General features: G+C 48.1%; 12 protein-coding genes across 12 annotated transcripts; 9 read left to right on the top strand and 3 right to left on the bottom strand.

Moving 5' to 3' along the window:
* Nucleotides 1–520: 520 nt before the first annotated feature.
* Nucleotides 521–1,366, top strand: FIESC28_03482 (uncharacterized protein; the record flags this gene model as incomplete). The annotated part of the gene is made up of 1 exon (XM_031157631.1): nt 521–1,366. The coding sequence occupies one exon, from the start codon at nt 521–523 to the stop codon at nt 1,364–1,366; it is 846 nt and encodes a 281-aa protein (XP_031018277.1).
* A 2,473-nt stretch (nt 1,367–3,839) lies between these two features.
* On the top strand, nt 3,840–5,757 carry FIESC28_03481 (uncharacterized protein; the record flags this gene model as incomplete). The annotated part of the gene is made up of 3 exons (XM_031157630.1): nt 3,840–4,029; nt 4,079–4,757; nt 4,812–5,757. 3 exons carry the CDS (start codon nt 3,840–3,842, stop codon nt 5,755–5,757), a joined length of 1,815 nt encoding a protein of 604 aa, XP_031018276.1.
* A 1,134-nt stretch (nt 5,758–6,891) lies between these two features.
* On the top strand, nt 6,892–7,326 carry FIESC28_03480 (uncharacterized protein; the record flags this gene model as incomplete). The annotated part of the gene is made up of 2 exons (XM_031157629.1): nt 6,892–7,061; nt 7,107–7,326. 2 exons carry the CDS (start codon nt 6,892–6,894, stop codon nt 7,324–7,326), a joined length of 390 nt encoding a protein of 129 aa, XP_031018275.1.
* A 444-nt stretch (nt 7,327–7,770) lies between these two features.
* On the top strand, nt 7,771–8,499 carry FIESC28_03479 (uncharacterized protein; the record flags this gene model as incomplete). The annotated part of the gene is made up of 3 exons (XM_031157628.1): nt 7,771–7,800; nt 7,859–8,089; nt 8,146–8,499. The coding sequence occupies 3 exons, from the start codon at nt 7,771–7,773 to the stop codon at nt 8,497–8,499; spliced, it is 615 nt and encodes a 204-aa protein (XP_031018274.1).
* An 86-nt stretch (nt 8,500–8,585) lies between these two features.
* Nucleotides 8,586–10,511, bottom strand: FIESC28_03478 (uncharacterized protein; the record flags this gene model as incomplete). Its single annotated transcript, XM_031157627.1, has 2 exons — nt 8,586–10,423; nt 10,472–10,511. The coding sequence occupies 2 exons, from the start codon at nt 10,509–10,511 to the stop codon at nt 8,586–8,588; spliced, it is 1,878 nt and encodes a 625-aa protein (XP_031018273.1).
* A 1,478-nt stretch (nt 10,512–11,989) lies between these two features.
* Nucleotides 11,990–13,027, top strand: FIESC28_03477 (uncharacterized protein; the record flags this gene model as incomplete). Its single annotated transcript, XM_031157626.1, has 4 exons — nt 11,990–12,028; nt 12,076–12,537; nt 12,585–12,807; nt 12,858–13,027. The coding sequence occupies 4 exons, from the start codon at nt 11,990–11,992 to the stop codon at nt 13,025–13,027; spliced, it is 894 nt and encodes a 297-aa protein (XP_031018272.1).
* A 302-nt stretch (nt 13,028–13,329) lies between these two features.
* FIESC28_03476 (uncharacterized protein) lies at nt 13,330–14,706 on the top strand (the record flags this gene model as incomplete). Its single annotated transcript, XM_031157625.1, has 1 exon — nt 13,330–14,706. One exon carries the CDS (start codon nt 13,330–13,332, stop codon nt 14,704–14,706), a length of 1,377 nt encoding a protein of 458 aa, XP_031018271.1.
* Nucleotides 14,707–14,853: 147 nt separating this feature from the next.
* On the bottom strand, nt 14,854–16,513 carry FIESC28_03475 (uncharacterized protein; the record flags this gene model as incomplete). The annotated part of the gene is made up of 9 exons (XM_031157624.1): nt 14,854–15,038; nt 15,094–15,125; nt 15,198–15,356; nt 15,412–15,549; nt 15,605–15,642; nt 15,701–15,723; nt 15,785–15,896; nt 16,339–16,389; nt 16,448–16,513. The coding sequence occupies 9 exons, from the start codon at nt 16,511–16,513 to the stop codon at nt 14,854–14,856; spliced, it is 804 nt and encodes a 267-aa protein (XP_031018270.1).
* Nucleotides 16,514–17,040: 527 nt separating this feature from the next.
* Nucleotides 17,041–18,851, top strand: FIESC28_03474 (uncharacterized protein; the record flags this gene model as incomplete). Its single annotated transcript, XM_031157623.1, has 4 exons — nt 17,041–17,248; nt 17,456–18,128; nt 18,190–18,673; nt 18,732–18,851. 4 exons carry the CDS (start codon nt 17,041–17,043, stop codon nt 18,849–18,851), a joined length of 1,485 nt encoding a protein of 494 aa, XP_031018269.1.
* Nucleotides 18,852–21,631: 2,780 nt separating this feature from the next.
* FIESC28_03473 (uncharacterized protein) lies at nt 21,632–22,415 on the top strand (the record flags this gene model as incomplete). The annotated part of the gene is made up of 3 exons (XM_031157622.1): nt 21,632–21,826; nt 21,878–21,949; nt 21,999–22,415. The coding sequence occupies 3 exons, from the start codon at nt 21,632–21,634 to the stop codon at nt 22,413–22,415; spliced, it is 684 nt and encodes a 227-aa protein (XP_031018268.1).
* Nucleotides 22,416–22,784: 369 nt separating this feature from the next.
* On the bottom strand, nt 22,785–23,960 carry FIESC28_03472 (uncharacterized protein; the record flags this gene model as incomplete). The annotated part of the gene is made up of 1 exon (XM_031157621.1): nt 22,785–23,960. One exon carries the CDS (start codon nt 23,958–23,960, stop codon nt 22,785–22,787), a length of 1,176 nt encoding a protein of 391 aa, XP_031018267.1.
* An 810-nt stretch (nt 23,961–24,770) lies between these two features.
* On the top strand, nt 24,771–25,599 carry FIESC28_03471 (uncharacterized protein; the record flags this gene model as incomplete). The annotated part of the gene is made up of 2 exons (XM_031157620.1): nt 24,771–25,152; nt 25,223–25,599. The coding sequence occupies 2 exons, from the start codon at nt 24,771–24,773 to the stop codon at nt 25,597–25,599; spliced, it is 759 nt and encodes a 252-aa protein (XP_031018266.1).
* Nucleotides 25,600–25,656: the final 57 nt, after the last annotated feature.

Here is a 25,656-nt window from a genome sequence, read left to right as displayed (position 1 = left end):
ACGAAGGGCCCTGGCCTACACCCTAAAGGACGAGTACAGAGAGTCGGAGATGGGAATGGACTCGGAAAGATATATTCTTGTCATAATACGTATGGCAAAACCGTCCACACCTACGATTTCGATTACCGCACCCTCCATAACCTCCTTAGTACAATGATGGCGCTTACTGTCCTTGTCAGTTATCAATGTTAAAGACAAGCTGGAAATGAGGATGATTGTGCGAACAACTTCGCGGAAAGGCCTCGAAACTATTCTTGATCCGCTATCATCTTGGGCCATTATTTAGACTGCTTGAGCTCGGTTTTCTAAGTCTTGGAAGTTAAGTCAGTACTTCCTGTCATAAAGGGGTCATGAGTTCACAGATTGTGCATGACTTTCAGCCTCGGCTACGGCGGGTTCGGCGATCCGTCATTGCCGATCTTCACATATTTAAGCCACGCAGTATATCACCCCGCAGTCTATACTTGACTCACCTATGCTGATCCTTCCAAGTTCATTCCTTGAGATATATTGAACCATCATGACCAACATTGAGCCTCAAGCTGTACAGTCTACTCAGACTCCAGATGGCATCACAACCATCTCCATCTGTCGTCCACATCGGAAGAATGCAGTAGATGGCGCAACTGCTACAAAGCTCGCCGAGGCTTTTGTAGCCTTTGAGAACGACCCGAACCAGAAGGTTTGCATTCTTTATGGTGCACATGGTACCTTCTGTGCTGGCTTTGATCTTCACGAAGTCGCCAAGTACGATTCAGGCCAAAAGCCTGGAGAATATCGAGGTCCCACTGTTGACCCCAGACACACTGTTGACGGCCGAAATAGTGGCCCTATGGGACCTTCGAGAATGCAGGTTAAGAAGCCTGTCATCAGCGCAGTAGCAGGATACGCCGTGGCTGGCGGTCTAGAGCTGTCGCTGATAGGAGACATACGCATCGCTGAAGAAGATGCTGTCTTTGGTGTATTCTGCCGCCGATTCGGCGTCCCGCTCATCGACGGTGGTACAGTTCGTCTTCAAGCCATCATTGGCCTAGGCCGAGCTATGGACATGATCCTCACAGGGAGACCCGTCAAGGCTGATGAGGCGCTACAATTTGGTCTTGCGAATCGAGTTGTGCCAAAGGGTCAGGCGTTGGCAGAAGCCGAGAAACTCGCCAAGCAACTTCTGGCGTTCCCTCAAGAGTGCATGAATGTTGATCGTGCTAGTTGCTACTACTCCGCATACAGCGCGACCTCTTTCCAGGACGCGCTCAGAAACGAATATGAGAAAGGTGTCGAAGTGATTAGCACGGAGAGTGTGAAGGGTGCAGTGGCTTTTAGTGCTGGAGCTGGAAGGCACGGTGTATTCGAAACGAGCAAGTTCTGAGAGGCCAGCTTTGCATCCGGATGATTAGTGGACCCTGTAATTAAACTGCAGAATAATAATTACGGAGCAAATTGAAGCGTTACGGATATCACCTTTGCATTAGAGTGATTGGTAGAGCCTCTTTGTATGGCACTGGGAAAGATTGCCCAAACGCGCCAAACTTCTTGCTACAGGTTGCACATAGAGCAGACAACATGGAATCGTCGGTACACTAGCAAAGTATAATTGGCTTAATCATAAGCCAGCTCAAGGTCCGACATGAGTGGAATGGAAGGGATGTCCGAGAAAGCTAGTAGGCTCCTCATAGAGAAGCCTTGGCAATTCTTTGAGGGTCGCCAAGCTAGAAGCTTCAAATCCTCCAGCGGCGCGTATTTCCAGTTTAGGAACCAATTCCTGTGACTGTGTAACTTTGTTAACTCAGGAAGGCTCAGTTGTTGCCTTGTTTAAACAGGATATACATACCATCGCAGACTTCATTAGGTGAGTTGGTTTGCGTCTTGCATCCAGTCAGAAAAGAAATATACGATTCGAAAGCGAGCAGTGGATTTAGGTGAGAATTACTATGTCGATCAAGATGGACAGCCGAGTGAGTCAGACGAGTGAGAATCAGCAGTGCGAGAACGAATGAACGGGCAGTTTGATGTGGTAGACTCCTTTCCATGCCTTCCGGGAATACATTCCAGGATGAAGAGGTGCAGTAGCTCAGAGAACAAAGCTTCTCTTAAAATGACAGTCACCAATATCAGTGATGAAGTCATCGACAAAGGCGGCCGTCGAAGCTTCCTTCACCCATTAGGTTCAAGGTTAAGCTAATCAGACTCAGGACTTTTGCTGAGATTGCCTGACTTCGTACCATCGATCCTGAAATAAAGAACATCAGCCTTTTCTATATAGACCCTCAATCTCACCACGAATCAGATCGTACGGCAAGCAACTCAACCGAGTGGAGGCAGTCTTTACCAAAAGGATGACCCGCGTCCGAAACCAGAATTTCTAATTACCCTAAAACCTAGAGAACGATTCACCGCACACGTGGACGTCAGCCAACTAGCGTTTAGGCTCCCGAATGGGTATCCTGGTGTTAAGATTGGAAGCACGAGCTTGTGACGATTTTACAGTAGAAGGCAGGTAGGTAACCGAAGAAATATTCTCTAAGGCTTAGGCTAGTAAAATAAAATAGTCTAAGATATACTATAATTTAGCATAAAGCAATCCACTTATTTCGTCTCTTATGATTTCAGTGGTCAATCCTTCTGGCACCCTGACGGCAGGGGAGAAACGAGTTTCTGGGCATGTGGATGAGACTCAGATATTGGAGTGCGGGGATGTTGTTGAGATAGAGGTGGAGAACGGGACAATCAAGAATTAGCAAGTACGGATAGAGAAAACCCGATAACCACAACGAGCATGCTGTGCGACGAAATGGGCGGCAAACTCAGCCTCCATCGAACCAACAAGACAAAGTAAAACCATGTATTTTGTACGGCCCCCAAATTAAGGTACTGTGGCGTTGGTCCTACTGTTTCACCATCATTGGCTCCGGATTATATAGCATCCAATTCAGCCCTGTTAATAACAATTAGACAGTAAGCTGACGGCGATCTCAGCCCAACGAAAACGGTCCCCAGCCACATGTACTCTGTATGACATGGTGTCTAGATCGAGAAGAAGCCGAGATCCTTTCATCAAAATGGGTAGGTGTGATATGCAGTCAGCATGTTGGGCGGCTTCCGAGGCTTCAATCGTACGATGCTAGAAAAACAATGGGAAATGCGGTATGATGAGACACTGCAGGTCTTCTTCGTGAGTTGTGATCTTGATCAGAATAATGTGCTCCGGGTGGCCTGATACCTTGTCACTTTGCTTTTCTTGCTGGCCAAGCTCAGCCACTTTTATGCATGTTTGTGAACCCCATGCTGCGCTACCCATGTTTTTCACTGTTGTCCCTCATCACAACAAGGATGCCATTCAAAATGGGACTACGCAATGTGGATAACCCACGCTTATTTCCTACCTTATTCTCTCTTGACCCTTGCCAGAAGGTAATCGATACTCGAATTGGCAGACGGACGGTAGAGTATCTTTTTCACCCAGAGCACAGGCAAGGTCGGCTGGTGAAACAAAACACGATGCGCGGTAGCACTCAGAGAAAGAGTACACAATCCAGGCTGTGTAACCACGCCCGCGGAACACAGCAATCCTATTATTGTGTGATAATCCTCCGGCCTCAGCTAACTCGTCACAAAAAAGTCCTTATTCGGAAATGGTGTGCAGCGCTATCATCTTACCTGCAGCTCGAACCCAACCCTCTCAGACCGGTCGATTAGAGGTCCAAGGTCCAGACCTGCATGGCACAGGGGCCTCCTCCCACCCACGGATCATTTGAATCAAGATACTACATTGTATCTCAACTCCATATGCCCACCTTTTGCTCCTCCATATCAATCGCCAATTGTTACGTTACTCCCGCGCCATGAACCACTCTCTGCGCACTTTCTTTCTGTTGGCATGCTGTCTTATAACAGCATGTCTAGCTCAGAATGATCCAGCCAAGAACTTCTGCCGGAGATGGGGTCATCAGACGGCTGTCGTTGACCGGAAGCTCTATATCGATGGGGGGATGATCAACTACGAGCGTTATAAGGCCAAGCAGAACTATACCAGTAGGTATCGATACTTCAAATTCGTTGAGCCCCGTTGACACCTTCATAGATGACTTCTTCACGTACAATGACCTCGACTCCGTAAACGATGAGGAGATGCCCAAGTTCCACAACGGCCTGTCCAAGAACGCTACGATTCCCAACGTCGAGGGTGGTATTCTGTGGGAGGACTCAGTCAACAAGCGTCTTTATCTCTACGGCGGCGAATATGAAGATACGCCATCAGAACCGTTCACTCTCTACAGCTACGATATCCTCTTCGACGAATGGCACGACAAAGGTTACCCTCCACCATCGGTTCAGGCCGCCAGTTATGGCGCTGGAGTCTCTGTTCCGTCACGAGGCGAGGCATACTACTACGGCGGATGGCTCAGTGACAAATCCATCTCAGAGTGGAGTGGTGACAGAGTGGCATCGAGTGGATTGATCAAGTATGAGATGGACTCAAATGAATGGAGTAACATGACCGGGCCCGATGATGTGGGAAGAGCAGAGGGAGCCATGGTCTTCATCCCAATTGGAGACAGTGGGATGTTGGTCTACTTCGGTGGTGGACAGGATTTGAGCGGGAACGGAACGCTTTCACCCCAGCCGATGGACGAGATCCTTCTATACGACGTAGCGAACTCAAAGTGGTATACTCAGAAGGCGACTGGCAATATACCTGGCGACAGAAAGCGATTTTGTGGTGGCGCAACTTGGGCAAAGGATCGCTCAAGCTACAACATGTGAGTTCTAGTCCCAATCATTTTTGCTTTTACAAAGACTGATAATTTGTTTAGTTACATCTTTGGCGGTCGGGGCTTTCCGCCTCAGGAGACAGGCTACGACGACATCTATATCCTCACCCTCCCCAGCTTCCAATGGATCCGCGGCCCATACCCAGGCTACGACAACGGCACTGGGGAATACCCCAAGAGCATGATGAGCTGCAATGTGGTCGAAAACGCCCAGATGCTTATCATTGGCGGTAGCTACGCCAACGCTTCAGACAGTATATGCGACGTGCCACCAATTCAAGGCGCACATAATATGAACTTTGGCAAGCAAAATGAGGAGAACGCCATGTGGGCGCGATATCAGACTAAGTTGACTACATACGAAGTACCAACTGAGATCAGAACCGCGGTTGGAGGCGGCAAGACTGGGGGTGCGACAATGACAACGCCTGAGGGTGGATTCGACGCTCCAGACTTGGAGATTCTGATGGAACGCACAGCCAAGATGGGCACGAGAAGTGCAACACGCGCAACTTCCACAAGCACAGAATCATCAACCCCTTCGTCCGACAGTGATTCATCCGGCGGCCTCAGCACGGGAGCCATAGCAGGAATAGCAGTCGGCTGCAGTATCGCTGGTATCCTGGCCCTTTTCGGGTGCGGCTTTCTCTTCTGGCGTAGGCGAAAGCACTACAGCGGGCCTCGCGGCGTGGCGGCGCCACCAGCACAGAGTGAGACGCCAATGGCATACACTGCGACAAGTCCAGGCCAATCAACGGTTGTGGGTGGCTGGGACCTGAACCACGTATCATCACCTGCAGGCACGGCTCCGTCTTACGGACATGGTTACGCTACATCGGAGCTTACAGGTCAACCTGGGTACAAGGCCAATGATGCACCGCCTGTTGAGTTGTCCGCTGACAGAGACGGTAATGGTCACCATGGAGGGTTCTCGCCTGTGTCTCATCCTTCACCGCAGCAGAATGAGTGGGGGCACCAGCGACAGTGAGACGAGAGGAGGTCAGCTTCAAAGTGATTGTTCTCATTCTGTAATTATAATCGTTAGTAGGAGTATATACCGGAATAATATTTTATGCATGGTATTACTTGAGTTCCTCGGTTCATTAGCATTGAATACTGAGAGAAGAGTGGACGGCTGAATTTCCGTCATTTGCCATTCTGTACGATCGTAATCTCCTTTGTGCAACTTTGGACAGTAAGCTTACTGTGCCTCAATCCTTGTAGATGTCTGTGGCTGTTTGATAGGCTGCTGCGCTGCTGCTGTGCGCCGATGCATCTTACAAGAGCGGTGACTTCTCTCATGAGAGCAAACTCTTTTTATATGATGGGTTCACAGAAAAGCTCTTGTCAAATGTGAGATTGGGCGAATGAGCGGTGGCTGTTTGGGTTGAGTGTCTTTCTTGTGCTGGCCCGAGGTGAAGTAAGGTTGCCCACGGGATCGAAGGTTTTTTAAGCTGATGTCAGCTTGGTGTGACATCAGGGCAATTTCCAATCACAGTCTGCACCCATAAGGTCACCATCTCAACAAAACGCATGAATTAAATAAGAGCGTACAAAGGTCCAATAGCTCAAAGGGCCATACACTGAATTAACTGGCATACATTTTGTCTCGCACACAATTGAGGCAAGCCTTTGCAACCGGATGCGGATTGTTTCTCCGTTCAGCTACATTCAAGTCGATAGCTAAACCCTACAGGGCGTAGCGATGCCACGCCAAAGCTAAAGGCGGCACATCCCGCGCATCCCCGCTCTTCTAGACCGTGTCTTCAGCTCTCAACTCTTAGCATCTTCAATCCATCGCTGAGACATATTGAACAATTCAGCGATGTTCAACCCCTCATTTAGGCCACAAAGGGCTTCAATTGCATCATTTTCATATCTCGATGGTTGCATCTGGAATATATCGAGTCTTGGAAAGGCATCTCTACGTTAAAGAAGGACTTTTTGCGCCAATCAAGCCGTGATGTTCAAAACCTGGAATGTGACGATAGTCCGTAAATGGTGCGGCTGAGCTTCATATCATTCACGACATTTACAAATTGACGTTAATTCCCACCCTGATTATGCGATCTTTGATACTCAATTCACCTTGTTTTTGACTTGCTAGAACTTCTTCCAAATAATGTCCGATTCAAAGATCTACGATGTGGTCGTTGTTGGAGGCGGTCCATTCGGACTGGCTGCTGGATACGAAGTAGCTAAAGCAGGAGCCAGTGTCATGATCCTCGAACAGAACAATTTCTTCAATCAGGCCGGAAGTTCAGGCGATCTAGCACGCATGTTCCGCACCATGTAAGTCACACTTATTTCTTAGTTACATATCAACTGACTCCCCAGGTACACCGAAGAGTTCGTGGCTGAGCTCGCTACCAAGACCATGAAGCATTGGGATGCCCTCGAGAAGGATGCTGGCGTATCACTTCGCTGGATGGGTGGTCTATTCAACTTTGGCGATAAGGATATGGGCAACGATACACCTGAGGTCAAAGCTCTTGTCCTGTCAGAATTTCTATCTGCTGATGAACTCGACAGGAACACTACTTGGGCCGATCGATAATTTGAAGAAGTTCAATATGCATTACAAGGAGTGTAGATTTCTAGAGTCCGAGCTAGGAAAGGTACATACTAACGGTAGAAGTGTCTGCAGAACAGATTGAAGAACAATACCCATTCAAGAACTTAAACAAGGATTGGATGGGTCTCTTCGCCCCAGACAATGGAGTTATCAACATCCAGCTACTCCTACGAACCCTGTACAGCCTCGCGAGAGATTAAGGTGCAGATGCCAAGCAGCACACAAAAATCGAGAAGATTCGTCCATCAGACAAGGACAAGTCTATTTGGGAGGTTCATGGAACCGTCCACGACAAATCGGTTACTTATCTGACCAAGAAAATCGTCATCACGAGTGGTAGTTATGTTAATCACGTCTTGAAGCCTAGCTTTGGGATTTCTCTGGGTCTGGATATCTGGGAAATGGTCGCTACCTATTTCAATATCAATGCAGGACCTAACGGAACTATTTTTCCCAGTAAGTTCAGCATTCTTCGCGCTCTACTTGATACTGGAATCGGATAAAAGGCATGTAGTTCGAGTTCGCTCCGGATGTAAACAAGAGATCGCGTCTCTTCTACGGCTTCCTAGCTCTACCATGGGGACCGCCGAATGTCGTTCGCATCGCCGTCGATGCTGCCACACATACGATCAAAGATCCCAGCCAACGACACCCCAATGTGTTGAGTCCCCAAGATATTCAAGATACTCAAGACTTCGTCAGAGATCACGTCGTCGGTGTCGATCACACGGTCCCGGCTTCCACTGTTAGCTGCCTCCAGACAAATGTTTTCGCTACGTATCCATCCACGCTATCTTAAAGCGTCGGCTAACACTTCTAGACAACATGTTCGTGCTGGACTTTTTGCCTGAGAAGTACCTGAATGGAGGCGCAGACAAGAGCATTGCTATCTTCACGGCTGGCCGGGCGATGAAGTTTGTCCCGACTCTCGGCAAGGCACTCTCTGAGATGGTGCTCAAGGGCGATTCTGAGTATAGACTCAAGGAGTTCTCGGTCGCGCGACCTGCACCTGCAGGAAAGGAAATCATTCAGGAAAACTGTGAGCCGGGCAAAGAGACTAACAGTAAAGTCGCTGCCATGTCACTGTTTGATACTGGATGCGAGCAGGCCAAGTGTTCATCATACGGTAAGAGGGAATTGGTTCAGGAGGCATAGTAGCATAAAATGACACATAGTTCCCTACCGATATCTTGCCACTCACTACAGAAACGTGATTAACAACCATGTACTAGAAGTGAAATTTACCACCACTTCGCAGGGATTTCTCTCCACGAGTTACTTCCGCAGTGAACATCTCCTTGCAGCTCATAATGAGAAAACCAATCATCTTGATATGTAACATTGAACCCAACGCTAGCATAGACCTCAGACACAGCTGTAGCAAGAATGTCCTTGTCATTAATCACTGGACCCCACGGGCTAGGTGCAAGAACATGATGATCAGTCAAAACCAGGTTGTTGACGGAGGCGGGGTATAGAGCCACGACTTGGTTTGAGTTATCAAACTGGCGGCGATGAACAGAACTGTTGGGGGTAGCTGCTTCGACAATGGACTTGGCCTTGGGGACAGGTCCTCCTTGTTTACCAGGTTTCATGTCGATACCTGTGTTGCTTGCCGCCTTTTGAGCCTGGGCAGAGCATGACCAGCCGTCCGACTCAGCGTAGTAGAATATCGACGGAACACGATGAATTTCTTCATCAGTAACTCCAGTCTCGCGCTTGAGAGTGTCGAGATTGGCTTCGATACGCTTGGCTACATCTTGGTTGACACTCTCAAAGTTCCTGAACTTCAGGGCCTCGGCGATGGTCTGCCGGGGCATGCACAGACTCTGCTTTTTGTCAGAAGCAGACAAAGGTCGCGAAACAGCCTTGACCCTGCCATGGCCATCCTTGGCGGCTTTCTTGAGCAGGTTCACACCCTTTTGGGTGTCAGCAACCATAATCATCCAACCGCGCTTGCTATCAGTTGGTAGGAACTGAATGAACTCATCCACGTGGCCCACATAAAGCCAGCTAGTGTCGAGGATCAATGGGTCCTGAACTTGTTGAGCCTGGAGGAACTCAATCATGAGGGGATTTCTTCCATTCAAAGCACCCATGGTTGCTCTTCCCACAGGGAAGCTCTTCCCGTTGTGGGAGTAAGGAGGGATGGTTTCCAGGTTGCCACATGAGTCAATGCTCTCGCCGGCACCAGGATGCTGGACAGCACCAACGTTTTCATTACGGAGGTGGTGGAAGATGTCACGACCAGCCCGACGGTCACGTTGAACTGATCGAATCATGATTCGAATGCTGACAGGGCCTTTGGGACCGGGAATACTAGCGTAGCCAGGCTCAAAGAAGTCCTGCGTCCATCTATCCTGGTTATAGAACTGGAAGACAGGCTCCTTAATGCCAGCATCAGCTACATTTCGGATAATATCGGCAACAAATTCTTCCTGAGAAGGGTCGAAACCCGGTTCATTGACACCGGTTGTGAAAATACGCTTGGCATTTTGTGCATGGTGATGAGTCAGTACGGGGGCAACTCTGATGGCAACAGCATCAGTTGCCTTGGTCCTGCCATCCGTGACAGTGAACTGGATCTTGGCGCGTCCATCCCAGCCATTAGGACGACGGACATCGCGAGCGTCAACGCCTAGATTGAGACCGGACTTGAGCTCTTCAGCTGTGAATACGTGACTCGAGCTGACGTAGTTCCACTTCCCGTCTTGCTTGACAAAGATGCGCACTTTCGAAGCAGCAGTTTCGTCGGCAACAGAGATTGAACCTTTAGCTGAAGCGCTCAAAGATTTCACAGGTAATGTCTTGATAGAGGCAAGCAACTTTGGGTTTCGCTGAACATTATCCGAAGCGTCGTTGCACTCGTCGAGATAAGACTCGCCGCCATCAATCTCAGAACTTGGCCCCCATATTTTAGCACAACGGCGACCAGAGTCACCAATGTTGGGCAAGATCAGGGCTCCCTTCTCGCTTGTCCATTTGGATTTGCCGGAAACGTCATTCTTGTCGACCTTTCCGTCACGGTTTGTGTCTGCTAGGATTGTGACCTTGAGAGCATTGGCTGAGTTGAGCAATGCTACTGGTTGTTAGCTTGGTGATTGACTAATCATCACTCGGTACATACCAAGTGCGCAGAGGGCTGCCTTCCCGGCTGGGAGATGCATGATGGATGAGATATAAACGAGAGACTTGTGTATGTTATCGCATATTTCTCCAGATCAAAGCGTGGGCTTTATATAGCTCTTCTACCACTGGCATTGACGACGCTTTGGCATCAACTTCATCTCCGCCGTAGCCAATTACAGTCGCTACTTCCTCCTGCCGTAGTGGGTCAGGCTGCTCACCCTATACGGGCCGCCTCGTATTTTTGGACTTAGCGCAATTTTAACGCCATGTGGATGAAACGGGCCCCTGGTCTAGATTCCTCCAGGCCCAGGAACACATCCTACTATCCGCGGGGGATGCCGCTGATCTTCGGCAGCGAAAGCTGAGGGAATATTGATAAACCTTCTTGCCAAGCTTATTTAGGAGGGAGTTTTGATCCTGGGCCATGAGGAAGGAGCTGGGCAGTGTTGATGGGCTAAGGGTCAGATGTTGCGTCGATCACATGCTAAGCGAGCATTCCTGCCGCAAGTGGCAGTTTGCTTTACAGCCTGTCTCGTGCGTACCTGGATAGCTGGATAGCGGTATTTCTCAAAGTCAATGTCAAACATCCAGGCACGCTTCATGGATTGTCTTCCTTTGTTCGCAAATGCCCCATATTGATCATTCACAACAATTTCGCCAATTGAAAACGGTGATTGCCTTGGGATCGCATCAAACGAATTGTTGGCATTGAGCTCAGCAGACAGCGCTACAATTTGGATTACCTTTCAGCCACTTATTCGGTTGACAAGTTTCATCGTCAATTTTTCATCTGAAGCGTCTCCCTCTATCAAGATTGATGGGGAAAATTGGTGGCTGCTGAGTTAACCACGAGGTTTCATTTGACGCGGAAGGTGAACTTCCCGGAACAACTATCGATTTGACTAACGGTCAAGTTTCTGATATCAGTGAGGCGATCTGGTAAACTTGAGGTACTTTTGAATGAAGCTTCTTGATTAACTTTTTTGTCTTAGATATATGCTTAACAAAATCAATCAGTTGAAGTTGAAATGTGACACTCATGGTATAGGGTTAGGATCGTGATAGCATAAAGTTACTGTATGCAGATGTCCCTTGCATGCTCACCTGACAGCTATTCCTGATACAGCTAGCCGGCTTTTGCTCTTGGGCGATCCATCATTGGAGCCCGACCTTTCCGGAGGGGAGGACGCTCTTATCGCAATGATAAGATAAGATAACTAACCGCCCACTTGGGACTACGGATACGGATATCGGATATCGCATCAGGGAATAGTGCAGGATCCTACTGTAGGATCCAGAGTTTCCAAACTTTACCATCTTTGGACAAATACTCGGCAAGAGTAAGATCTAGTGAACGCAAACCCGGAGACTGACGTTGCTCGATGTAAGACGAATTGTGTATAAATATGTGTCTTTTCAACGAAGAAGAATGGTCAAACCAAATTCTTCTTTCCATCTCTTCTTTTAAATCATTCTCTCCGTATCTCGAAGCACCTCCTCTCAAACCAATACCATCATGAACCCCCCTACTGCAACCATCAACGGTGTCACTATCGTATGGAACCACTTCTTATACCCCAGAAAGAGGCTAACTCAGAGAAGCGAAACCATGACAAACCTTATGAGGCAATCTCCCCTCAGCGGCCAGAGCTGTCTCAGCAAGGCAGAGTTGTTCTTGTCAGCGGTGGCTCGACTGGTATCGGCCATGCTATCGCAAGAAACTATTGCATTGCAAGTGCATCAAGTGTCATTATCCTAGGTCGTCGCGAAGATGTTACTAGTGCTGCAGCATCTAAGCTTAATGATGCATACCCCGACACTTTAGTGACTTCCCGTACCTGTGACGTCTTCAACAGGGTCCAGGCTCAACAAGTTTGGGATGAATTGGAGAAAGTTGGTATCCTGATTGATGTTCTCGTCCTCAATGCCGTCAGTCAGCCGGCGCTCCAGCCGATTCTTGATCAAGGTGCCGATAGACTTTGGCAAGACTTTGAGAATAATGTTCACGCGCCGCTTTACATGGTAGAGAGGTTCTACAAGCAACCCAAGCATGTGAAACAGAAGGTACACAGCATGTCAAAGCCTTTTTGCGCGAGACTAACTCCTCACAGTTTGTTATTTCCATCTCTACCCAAGACATCCATCGTTGGGATAGTGCCCCTCAGATGCCGGGCTACCAGCTCACCAAAAATTCATTTGCTACGGTCATGCAACAGGTTGCTCGAGACACGCCCGAGGAGAAGATACGAATCATTTCGTTCCACCCTTCCATCGTGTTCACCGAGTCTGCTCGCAAGACTGGGTACACGGAAGACACCTTGCCCTGGACTGATGGTACGTTATGCGAGAAGAACGGTTCTGAAAACGCTGCTCACAAAGTTTAGAAAACCTCCCTGGCTCTTTCGCAGTTTGGGCTGCTTCTGGAGAGGCACAGTTCCTCCATGGCCGGTTCGTCTGGTCTACTTGGGATGTCAAAGATCTGGCTTCCGGAGACCTGAAAGATCAGATCGAGGCTGATCAGTGGCTACTCAAGGTTGGAGTCAAGGGTCTTTGAATGGTTGGCATAAGAAAGAGCAATTTTGGAGGAACAATCGTATCGGAAGGCCTGCCTTGTCATGGAATGTGGACACACCAAGGGGCCTATCAATTATTATAAGCGTCTTCCAGTAGTAATGTCGGTTGCGCAACCTTATCTGACCGTTCGCCGAAATGTGGAGCCTGCTGCCTTAAGCTAACCAGCGAAGCCAGCCTACGGATAATTACAAAACCCGCATAATCCCCAATCATCCTTCCATCGTTCCCCTTCTATCGTTTCCCTTCCATAATCATTATCGTACAAATTATTTTTATATCATCATGGGCTATTCCGAGGTCCTTTGCCATCTCTGTGGCGTGAGCTTCAATATCAATCGATTCCGTACCGAGAATGAACCGCCGGAAGCAGCTTGGGGTTCTAGCATGAACACTGTCATTGAAGAGGATCCCGATGATGGCCGGTGTGAGAAGAGATGCTTCTATGTCCAGTGGGGTGCCGATTTGCAAACTGCTACCAGATTCACTGGCGAGGAGGCCATCAGTTCGCATATCCCGGAAGATGAGATCGAACACATTCCAGGACCGGAGTGCACACAAAACGGAGGGTATAATGGCCACCATATCCCTGTGGAAGCCATGAAAGGGTGTCAGGAACTTCAATGTCTGGTGCTCAAGCCAGATGACTGGACGCCTCAAACAGACGATGAAGAATTTGAGATCTCGAGCAGCTATTTTCTCAGTGGCTTGAGTGATTACATGCCGAGCAGAGATATAGGCGGGCCAGAAGTTTTCCCCGCCCGCCATGGCGAATCCTCACCGTATGCTGAAAATGTTATGTGGGATCCTGAAGATGCAGGAAAGTACGCCATGCCCTTTCACCCGACCTGCTTCGAGATCTTCAAGCGTGCGTCGTTACGAAGGCAAGGTGTGGTGGATGTCGAGGGTTTGATGCAATGGTGGAGACTCGAAGGGAGTTATGAAGACTTTGAGGATTTTCCTCGGGACCACGCTGTCATGGATGGCGGGGAGCAGTGGTGGTCACATAATCTTGGTGACGAATACATTGTAGCCAACCCGTGCTTTGTGCCCGGTCTGGAGCCGCTGCTACAATCGTCTGAGCAGGCGAAGGGGTCAGAAAGTGGCGAATCCGAACTTGCCATCATGAGCACAAGTGCATCGAATAATGATGTACTCGCCAAGTTGCCTGCTGAGATCAAACACGCGATACTTGTCGAGCTCAGTTTCAAGGACATAGCCAATCTCAGACTTGTCTCTCGGACCTTCCAGCATCTACCGAACTCTGTTCTATACGAGGTCACAGTCCGCGACACTCCATGGCTATACGAGGCATGGTCCTCGCTACCAATTTCCCACTGGGCGACTACACGAAAAGAGACGATGGTGCAGAAATGGGATGACGACACGGAGGCTTTCACCAGAAGCGCCCACCCTGCGATGCCCGTCCGCCAGCTAAGTCGGACGGGAACAGACTGGCTTCGTCTCCACGCCGAATTGTTTCGCAACCAAAAAAGCCTGCTTGGGCTGCGAAACAGACGCAGGATTTGGAAAGATTGTGAGCAGATCTTGGACAGAATCGACAAATATCGGAAGGAAGACAAGATTGTGCCACTGGGCAATCGAGCACCGGCGATTCCAAGACCAGCGAACTCCGATTCGGATGATTCAGAGGAAGAATGACTAGAGTTAGCGGTAGTCTACTGTTTGAGCCTTTTCAGTCAACTTGGTAGTATCGTGGGATGGAGGAGATGCTATGGTGCTAGAAAGTGAAGTTGTCGAAAAATAAAGAGTTTATCTCTTATAAACGGGGTGTTCCATCCATTCAACTCATGGCTTCCGTCCATAAACAACATGGATAGGCCACCAGCCATGTATGTTCTTATTCTTCATATCCTTCCTTACATCTACCAAAAACACCTCGACCTCTTCTGGAGTCCAGCCCAAAGCTCGAGTGAACAGGGCAAGACTCAGACCTGAAGCTCCATTACCGAGATTTTCATAGTTCCATAGACCTGATACATATTTTAGCACGTCGTATGCAGTCAGTAGGTGCTGAAGGATACTCACCCATCTCTTTGTACTTGGGATCACGCGGCCAACTGCAACATGGCCACTTATAGATCGTCTCAACGATATCCACGAAGCCAGCGTCGGCTAGTTGCTGTTTATACCTGGTACAACTATCCAGAGGGGCGCCGAACTTTGCAGCTGCTTCAAGCATCAGGTCTCCCCATTTTGCAGACGCACATCCTTCGGGGATCGTATTGTCGTCAGAGCGAAGTTGAAGGAGGATATCAGCTAGTTCAATCCAGCCGCCGGACTCCAAGTTACTTTCTCGAATGTCAGTGAAACTGAAAACAACGAGAGATGTGAGTGTTGACTGACTCGTAGCTTTGCTTGATGAATTTGGGCCAGTCTCGGACTGAACCGGTGAGCATGCGGCCGTAGATAAGATCGAACTTGTAGCTGAATGTCCAAGGATCTTCTATGTCGTCAATATAAAACGTGAGATTAGGCGGGACGCTGTTCAATGTGTTAACAGGATGAAAGCTTTGATACATGGCTGAGGATGTCTTACAAATCCGGTTGTGTAGGGCTCAGGTCGATACCGACAACCTAGAAAGATGATCGTGTTAGTGTGAAAACACCTTGAGGGACTTACAAGTTACTTTACCTGTGAATCAGGATGATCTTCAGCTATATACAAGACGTATGGTTAGAAAAGTGATCGGCAAACCTAGACACGATAGGAACTTACCATAATCGATAGCCCAAACACCTGTGCCTGTTCCTGCATCTAGGACTCTTCTAGGCGAAGTCACAGGACAGTTGAGTAGTTTACCGTCGAAAGTCAAGGTAAAGAGCATATGCTGTAGGTCTAACGTTACTTAGATTAGTGGCGTAGATCCTCGACTTAAATTATACAGGCATACCAAGTCTATCATTCTCTGTCTTTTGGAAGAAAATATTAAATCAGCCCATAGTTTGACCACATTGAATCAATATTATCTCATACCTCATCGTTTGGAAGTACGTATCCTGAGGTTTCTCTGTCAGTCATGTGATCCCGAGGTAAATGGCGCTTATCGCAACTGACTTCCTTCTTTGAATGCATGATATGATCTGCCATTTTCTGTGCGATGTCTCATGATGGTCGAAGCCAGTGACTCTAACGAACTTGCGAGAGACTACAACATAGATATTGATTAGTATGAATTCTCATTTGACCAGATTGGACCATCGCGAATGCGTGTTCACGTCGACAATCGCCGACTTCCATTCTGGTGACCAATGTTGGAGGAACAAACTCACCAAAGCAAGAGCGGAGTCACCGTCGCTATCTGTGCCATCTTGAGATGAATACTATAGCCGATCAGTTCGTCACCGCATCCGAATCGACATTGATGTGCTGGATACTGACATCGGCGACCAAATGATCAGGTTGATCAGTCGTGCCATCTGCAGGCAATTGTCCAGGAGAAGCCATTTTCTCACGTCTTGAGAAGCAATTACCTGTTTTTCGAAGATGGTTTTGAGTTGAAGATGATGATATGATGTCAGGCATACAAAGAACGAGAACTACAGTATGCCTCTACCGACATTGGACACCCCTGGTCGTCCAAGTCGGAACAGAAAAGGGCCGCAAACTTACACTGTCACAGGGATGAGGATAAACCCTCAGATCCCGTATAAAAGCGGAGTCTTGGCGGGTAAGTATCCCATTGGCGCGGCCAACCCTCTAAGTGGAAGGGATCATCGCTATCATGTCGCGATACCAGGTTTGCAGGGTATCTTCAAGGATTTAAGGTTTCAACTGACATGAGTGCGCACACTGTGGACCTTTAACGGCTCAAGCGAGGCAAGCGAGGAGGGGGCATGGCATGGACAACCGAATGATCCATGAGGCACAGACAGGAGAAGGGATATTTTACTGATAAAGGACATGGCCAACTGCATTTCCCTCGTTTACTCCACCACTTCTTCTGTTTGTCTTACTCTTCGTGTTCTTATTCGATGGGTCACCTTAAACTGGACTCCAGGGCTCTGGCTCTTGTCGCGATTCTATTCGTTGTCGCTTATGTTGTGTCGACGCTTTACCAATGGGCACGTCTGCGGCATTTCAAAGGGCCAGCATTCGCTGGATTCTCTCAATTGTGGCTAATCTCAACGGTCGGTGGTGGTCGAACTCACCTGGATCTTTGGGAGGCTTGTAAGAAGTATGGTAAGTCATGTGACGAACATCTCGGCATATCTGGTTCCTGCCAAGTTCATGACATTTATTGCCAAGCTTCTAGATCTTGGTCTCGTTTCCTTCGTGTCTCAACTTCTTCTATGTTCAATGTCAACTCCATCATCGTCAAAGCGCGTGCTGTCTGTTCTTTAAGCAATTGTAACATAAGCCATTCAGTTGATTGACCATGACCTACAGGTGATATCGCCCGCGTTGGACCAAATGATCTCATCACATCGGACCCAGACTTGATGAAACACATGCTCAATGTGCGCACACGGTTTCAACGTTCAAGCTGGTACGATGCCATGCGTCTGGATCCCACAAAGGATAATGTCCTGTCTCAGCGAAACGATGATCTACACGCCAGCACTCGTTCCAAGATGGCAGCGGCCTACTCGGGCAAAGAGGTCGACAACATCGAGACGACAGTCGATATCAACGTTGAACGCCTAATTGAATTGATAGACACGAAATATGCGTCTCAGAACAGACCTTTTGACTTCGGGTATAAAGCACAGTACTTCACGCTGGATGTTATCTCCGCGCTTGCTTTTGGTGAGCAGTTTGGTGATCTGGAGACTGATTCGGATGTCAATGGCTACATAAACGCGATGGAAGAGAGTATGCCTACTATCATCGTAACGACTGTGATGCCTTGGATGATGAAACTACTGCAATTACCTATTTTCAAGCCTATGCTTCCTTCGGAAAAAGATAAGGCCGGTGTTGGTAGAGTTATGGCTATCGCCAAGAAAGTTGCCGCGGAACGTTTCGGTCCCAACCCCAAGGAACACAGAGACATGATTGGGTCTTTCATTGCCCGAGGTTTGCTACAGCACGAGGTGGAATCGGAGATTCTTATGCAAATGTAAGCTTCGAAATGATGTTCCTGCATCGGTCCGTATAGAACGACACTAACAGACCAACAGTCTAGCTGGAGCTGATACCACAGCCACCGCCATTCGAGCAACAGTTCTACATATCATTTCCAACCCTCGCGTGGTTGAGAGGATGCGAGCCGAGATCAAAGAACACAGGCCCAGTCAACCCATCATCACGGACACTGAAGCACGAGCAATGCCATACCTACAAGCTGTCATCAAAGAAGGTCTTCGAATCCATCCACCAGTTGTCGGCCTCATGTCAAAGGAAGTACCAGCTGGAGGTGATACCTTCAAGGGTCATTACTTACCCGGAGGAACTAAGATCGGATACTGTGCTTGGGGCATATTCCGACGAACAGATGTCTGGGGTGAAGACGCTAACGAATTCCGACCGGAACGATGGCTAGACAGCTCCAAGGATCAACTTCGTCTTATGGAGGGTACTCTTGAACTTGTATTCGGCTATGGAAGGTGGCAGTGCCTCGGGAAGAATATCGCGTTGATGGAGCTAAACAAGGTTCTTGTGGAAGTAAGTATACAGTTTGGCCGAATATCCTATGACCTGGTGCACTAACAATAACCTTTAGCTTATCCGTCGCTTTGACCTTTCTGTGGTCAATCCTCTGAAGCCTTGGGAGTCTATCAATGTGGGAGTTTTCTTACAGTCGGAATATTGGATACGCGCGTATACACGGACGAACGTGTGATCGTGCCTCGGTTGAGATGTTCTGTTCATAGAACTGAGACAAGTTTCTTGACCAATTAGCAAGTAAAGATTGGCAGCCAAGACTCAATGACATGCTCTATCCTGCACGTTCATGATGTTTGCGTTTCACAATTATTCAGCCGCACTAGGCTCATCTGCAAGGGACCAATTATTCCGAGTCTGATTGCCGATTGTGACACGATCTCACCCTCACAGTCTCGGTATCTTGTAGGAACATACATGAGCTGAGAAGTTACTAATGACTACTGGAAAGTGTCGAGGTGATGATACGATTATTGTTTCAGCCATCAGCCACGCATTTGTTGATTGGGCGGTCTCTGCATCGGTCTGTGCAAGGAAAGACTAGTCTCACATGGGTCTCATGGGTTCAATCTTTCCAGAAGGACAGCAGGTGGGTAACAGAAGAATTGTCCTCCAAGGTTTACATTGCCAAAATAGAGTAGCCTTAGAGCATATCTGGACTGGTCCAAAGTAACTAAACTATTTGGTTTCTTATGCTGTTAACGGTCATTTCTTCTGACAACCAGATGAATAGGAATAAAGGTAATAGCAAAGTTCAGTTGTGTGCCAACAGAGGAATCATACCCTGTAGAGAGTTTAAACAAGGTAGAGAACTAGCATCCTATCAATGGGAGCTTATATGGGCGCGAATGAATAAGCAAAATATCTCTCACGGAATACCTGTTTTCTGTTCTATTTTTGCTTTTTATGCTCCTTCAATGCTCCATAACAGCGTGTCTCCAAGATAAGGCACTGAAGGTTGCACGGTTCTCGTTTCTTTTTCCATTGTTACCCTCTCCTTAGCCCCGACGAGGGGCCAAACATTTGAGGTCTGTTCTCAATTTCGTGTCTATTTGAGAAAGCGATTGGGTTCGATCTGTGTCACACAGGTACACGAGCTATTGGACGTGTTTCCGACGCGTGCTTCGACGGGAAAGGCACTACTTTATGAAGATTCCGAGTCTTCTTGACATGTTTTATGGCCTGATGTGACCAGTCACGGACAGCCAGTTGAGAGAATGTCACTATGGCCCACAAATCCATGTCCTTTGGGAATGCGGTTGGTTTATTCCCGTTACATCGTTACTTCGCTAACTAAAATTGGAAGGAGTCGGGAAATTACACTGGATTTAACAAGGGTCTCAGCGGCAGGCCGGACTTCAGTTCCTTAATTGTCTGTCAAACTCTAATAGATTACCAAAGGAAACGGGGATCTGGTTATTGAAACGAATCAGAACCGATACTCTGGGTATTCCGACTTTAATCTAGGCAATTCCCGGCAATTGCCAAAGAGCTCCATTTACGCTGATCAACTACGTATTGTAGCCAATCTCACTCTCTTGAACTCTTCTCATGCGACCAGCAGAAATTGATAGCAGAGCATGGAACGCTAAGAGATTTTCTTTTTCTTTTTCTCTTTGCTAGCACGACTGCAGAGGCTTTTGATAGCATACCAAGAAATTATCGTTATTATGGTAGCATTCCTCTTTCTTTGTCGTAGTCTAACAAGGAACAACTCCTTCCGAGGAGAACGACCGGGACTAAACTCAGATGCAACCGTAATTGAGATGAACTACCCTTGCTGCATTACCATCGAGGTGGAGATATGGGGCCTTGGTCAATTTAACAATTGACTTCTCCAGCTCCTATCGAAGCTCATGATTGACATGTCAACTTCAACGCCTGTCAGCGTTGCAAACTCACTTCGGCTACAAGAACCCAAGTTCATTCTAACCAAATCTTGATTACAAACTGGCAATCCGGTAATGAATTTGGAAATTGTTGCGAATTGACGGCCAAGCCTGGAGTTGACCAATCTTGTCAATGCTGATGACTCTCCACAACGTCTTATGTTGCAGCAGAGTGAGCCCGGACGCGGTCCGTTCCGGTTTAGGCTCAGTCCGTTGAAATGAACATTGCTGATCGGGGAGATGGCCTGGTCCACCTCGAAAAAGACGCTGCTTATGGCGATTGTTTGTGGTCAAGATACGAACTGACTTTGGCCCGGACGCGCCCTTGCTCGTAAAATTCTTAACGATCGAGGAATCTATATCTGCTGATCATTGAGGTTACAACACTAAAACAACAGCCGAGGCTTCATTATCGATGTCTTTCGCAAGATCAGTGTTTATCAGGTTAGCGTCTTGCCCTGACATTAATGCTGACAGACTCCAAGAACACTAGCGCAGCACGGCAAGGCGACGGGAGTTGAAAGGTCAGACACCATCAACCACGTTGGAAAATTTCCGCCATCTAAAACAAAGTTGAGGGGAAACAGTTTCGGATCACTTCCGGTAGAGAATGACTAGAGGCTGGGCACCACTTCCTAAAAGGATACAGAGTAACGAGGTCCGAAGGTCTTTGTTAGTTTCAGAGAATATTCCTCAGCATTGATTTGCTGTGAGACGAAACTGATGGTGTTGTGGAAGTGCGGGGTCTTGAGGTCTTCTGATACAACGACACTAGTTGAGGTGTGTGAGATGTCCCCTCTCCACTGCTTAGTGCCGAGGTATGGAGATTTCCCAAGGAGTTGGGTCCAGGGATTCAAGGTTTGGACGATCGAGAGATGAAACTGTAGAATCAAGCGAAAATTAACAAGAGGAAAAAGAAAAAACAGCCAAGATTAAGAATTGCAACAGATTATGATAAATACCACCGCAATCCCCGGTGATGATGAATTATTCAAACCAGAGCATTCCAATCATTCCAGCATCAACTCCAACACCCAACAATTAGTTCCATCATTATCAATTCGCAATCATGAAGTTCTCTTCCGTTCTTTCACTCTTTGTCGCTTCCGCGTCTGCTCTGCCTACCTCTTCCGGATCTCTTGTTGCCCTTGAAGGGCGCCAGATAGGAAGCATCACTCGCAATGACCTTTCCGACGGAGCTGCTGGCGACTGCCCTGGGCAAATCTTCATCTTTGCTCGTGGCTCTACTGAACTCGGAAACTTGGTAAGCCACTTTCCGAACAGAACGTGGGACAAGAGCTAACAATTTAAAAAGGGTACTCTAGGTCCTCGAGTTGCTTCTGCTCTTGAAAGCAGCTTTGGCCGAGATGGAGTCTGGATCCAGGGTGTAAGTGCTTCCCCATAATCTCGACTAAACTCGCTCTAACTTGTTCAAGGTTGGCGGTGCATACCGCGCTACCATCGGAGACAACGCCCTCCCTAGAGGAACATCCAGGGCTGCAATTCGCGAGATGACTTCTCTGTTCAATCTGGCCAACACCAAGTGTCCTTCCGCGAAGCTCGTCGCTGGAGGTTACAGTCAAGGTGCTGCTCTGGCCGCCGCCACCATCGAAGACCTCCCATCCAACATCCGCGACAAGATCGCTGGAACCGTCCTTTTCGGATACACCAAGAACCTTCAGAACCGAGGCCGCATCCCCAACTACCCAGCTGAGCGAACCGAGGTCTTCTGCAACGTTGGCGACCTCGTCTGCACTGGTTCTCTTATTGTTGCTGCTCCCCATCTGGCTTACCAGTCCGATGCTTCTGGACCTGCTCCCAGATTCCTCATCCAGCGCCTCAATGCTGCTTAACTGAGGATATTACGATTTCGATGACCTTGTCTATCACGACTTTTGGGAATGTTTGGAGTGTGGGAACCCGGGTTTCGTCTCTTTGATTGTGTTTGTCGCTCTTTTTGATGCTTGTATGTTTTTATGTCTAGCTAGCAATTTATCTTTGGCGCTTACTCTGCTTTCCCGAATTTGCCATCGAGTGACAGTTGCGACCGACACGGCCAGTTACAAGTTATCTCGATAAGATACTATCTTGTAATGCCTGAATTCAAGGCATCATGCGAATTCTCTGGCATAAAGTAAGTATTCAGTTCAGCACTTAGACCACCAACCAGAGCGCAGAACAACGTTAACATGGGACTATACTAAACGTGGAAAACTACCCACTCACGCCTTATTCTGTGCCTCTTCGCCGTTGACCCTAAACCAAGTCTTCTCATAACCTTTCTTTGTTCTCCACTTCTCCGATCCTGCTTTAACAGACTTCACCAAGTTACCCCGCCAAGTATCACCAAACTCCTTCTCACTCATCATCTGGGCCCCCAGGTTCCAGGCCAGAACACTCTCCGCTCTAGCCCCTTCAGGCGCATGCAGGAGTCCAACAGCCACGTCAATAACATCTGGACGATCATCCACCGTGTAGAAGACTGTAGCGGAGCATCGAGAGCAGAAATATCGCTGGACATCTGGTGAGCTGGCGTAAAAGGTAAGAGTCCCATATCGGGGATCTCGCTCTTGACTCTGTACTGCACTCTTGAGCTCATGGGTGTTTTGAGGAAACTTGTTCCCCTCGGACGCTTCGGCAAACTCGATTTGTGCTGGGAGAGCGAACGTCCAGTTCATCATGTCGACTCCTATCGATAATCGACATGAATTGCATGGGTCCAGCGTGGCAAGATGCTTGTGAGATGCCCGGTCGATGTATCCCGGTATATCTTTGGGGTCCATGGTTGAGAAGTTAACATTGCCTGGTCGAAAGACAAGCTGAACACCTTTGCAGCGGCAGTGCATAGGGATACCTGTCTTAGCAACCTTCTCCGAAGGAACATTTCCTTTAGCTGCTAGCAAGTCCTCGTGCAACTCATTGCTCTTACCCGACCTTCCTTCCCAAATACGTGGCTTCGGACCATTGTGGTTGACATCCTGTAGCCACGGTGAAATGCCTCCATCTTCTGTATCCCCAACAAATATCTGATCCACGAATCGGATCAGATTTCCATCGTCAACATCCTTCAGGACCCCCGTGAAAACACTCAAATGGTTGGCTTTGTTCTGATAATGCTCATCCCAGAACATGGGAGCGGAGCAAGTTCCACAGAACATAACAGTGACGTTGGCCGTGAACTCGTAACGCTTGAGATTCGAATTGAGAACTTCGTCTCGCGGGCCGGGCCAGTTTGTATCACTGCTGTACATGGCTCCAGTGACGTTTCGGCACGACGTGCAGTGGCACATGGATCCCTCAAGAGGTAGGTTTTGGCGAGTGATTTGCGCGGTGAACGTGAACCCTTTGCAGAGGCATTGGGCCTGAAGCATGATGTCTTGAGTATCATCGGTAGACATGATTGCAATGCACTGCTGTATTCTGCGTGGCCTGGTGAGTCTGCCGTTGCTCGATTTGGCTTTTAGAGGAATGACCGTTTGGGTTGCTTTTCACGAGGAGGTGTACAAGGGAAAATGAAGTTCCTAACGCAGAATCACGACCACGAATAATATACCCCACTCACGCAAGGGCGTGAATGACTTCAATAGCCTATTGGCGGATAACATCGGCCCTTACACATCACAAATTGAAGAAAATAGATAGTAGTAATTGTTTCGCAAGAGAAATGTTTTCCAATAAGTAAATGTATGTCAATCGGCTATACAAACAACTAGGTAGGTAAGTTCGGCGTGTTTGACGTGCTGGGGTTTGTGTAAGCTTTCACGGTCCCTCCAAGACGATCCGAGGAGGAAGAAAAAAGCCGAAATCCTTGAATGACCTATAATTTTCCCAGCTTCTTCCAAAATATCTTTAACAGTATCACGTTCGCAGATGTATTTATAGATGATTGATCAGTGCTCACAGTAAGCTGCAAAATGTTCTTACCCTGGTTTATCCAGATAAACAACTGAAACAATCACGCAGCCACCCCCGATTTATCCAGTGACCTTTTCTGTGCCGCAGCCTTTGCGTCACTTGTCTCATCTATTGGCTCCCGATCCGTAGCCCCCTGCACCGCCTTAACCTGCTGATCTCGATCCTTTCTGTAGGACCCTGATTCTTATCATTGTGGCTGACGTGATGTCACTGAGGAAGGGTGAGCCAAACATTTAACTACACCTTGGCGACCATCCCTTGGCTTTGCAGCTTCTCCAAAAACAACCGCCAAGATGTGTGAGGAGCCTTCCCCATTTTACGAATATATCGAGCCCTCCAGCTCAAACTCAACGCCATCGCCGCCCCGACAGTCTTTACAAAAGAGTCAGCCAACCAAAACACAGTTTGCTACAGTAACTCGCAACGCGCTCGACCGTATCAACTTGATAAACTTCTCCCAAGCCGAAGTCGCCGATCTCCACGAGGTAGTCAGAAAAAATTGGCCCAAAGGCATCAAGACGGTTATTCCTCGTGAGCGATCGAGAGAGTTCAAGCTGAGAGGATACCCTTGGGGTTTCGATCCCAACGGAAGTGAAGAGTCGCTATTACTGGTACTTCGTTTAGTCGAGGCACTTTATGGGCTGGGTTGGGACATTTACTCTCCTATTGAGATAAGTAAACGAATAAGCACAAAAGGTAGCACACAGTAACGAGCCTTTCCGACTATATCATGCTAATAAGCCAGACGCACTCGTGTTTCGAAAATCATACTACAATCTTCCTCCTGTCGAATGGATAAACATCTCATTCCATGGCGGCGACAAACTCAAGATCCTCAATTCACCACCAAGCGATCTCGTCAACGATGTTCTCGAAGCTTTTACAAGAGATATCCAAAGACATGAAGTTACTAAAGAAAGGGCAAAGATCAAGTTTAAGGGCGATCCATGGCGAAGCATCCACCACGATGATGAGGACGAGACGCAGCTGAAGCTTCTGAAACTACTGGACGTCGTTGACAGGAATGGATTTACACTTTATGCGCGGACGGGGGCAAGGTATAGTGATGAGACCAGCGAGTCCAATGTTTTGATCTTTCAGAGAAGGCTCGAATGGGCTTAGGAAGCGGCGTAATGGATAAAGTTTGGGGATCTGTGACTGATAGTCAATGAGCGCGAA

The sequence above is a fragment of the Fusarium coffeatum genome, assembly GCF_003316985.1.
Source record: "Fusarium coffeatum strain FIESC_28 chromosome Unknown BRIP53273_contig_74, whole genome shotgun sequence".
Taxonomy (NCBI): Eukaryota; Fungi; Ascomycota; class Sordariomycetes; order Hypocreales; family Nectriaceae; genus Fusarium; species Fusarium coffeatum.
Note: the sequence above shows the minus strand (reverse complement) of the source record. Positions and strands in the feature narration are given on the sequence as shown.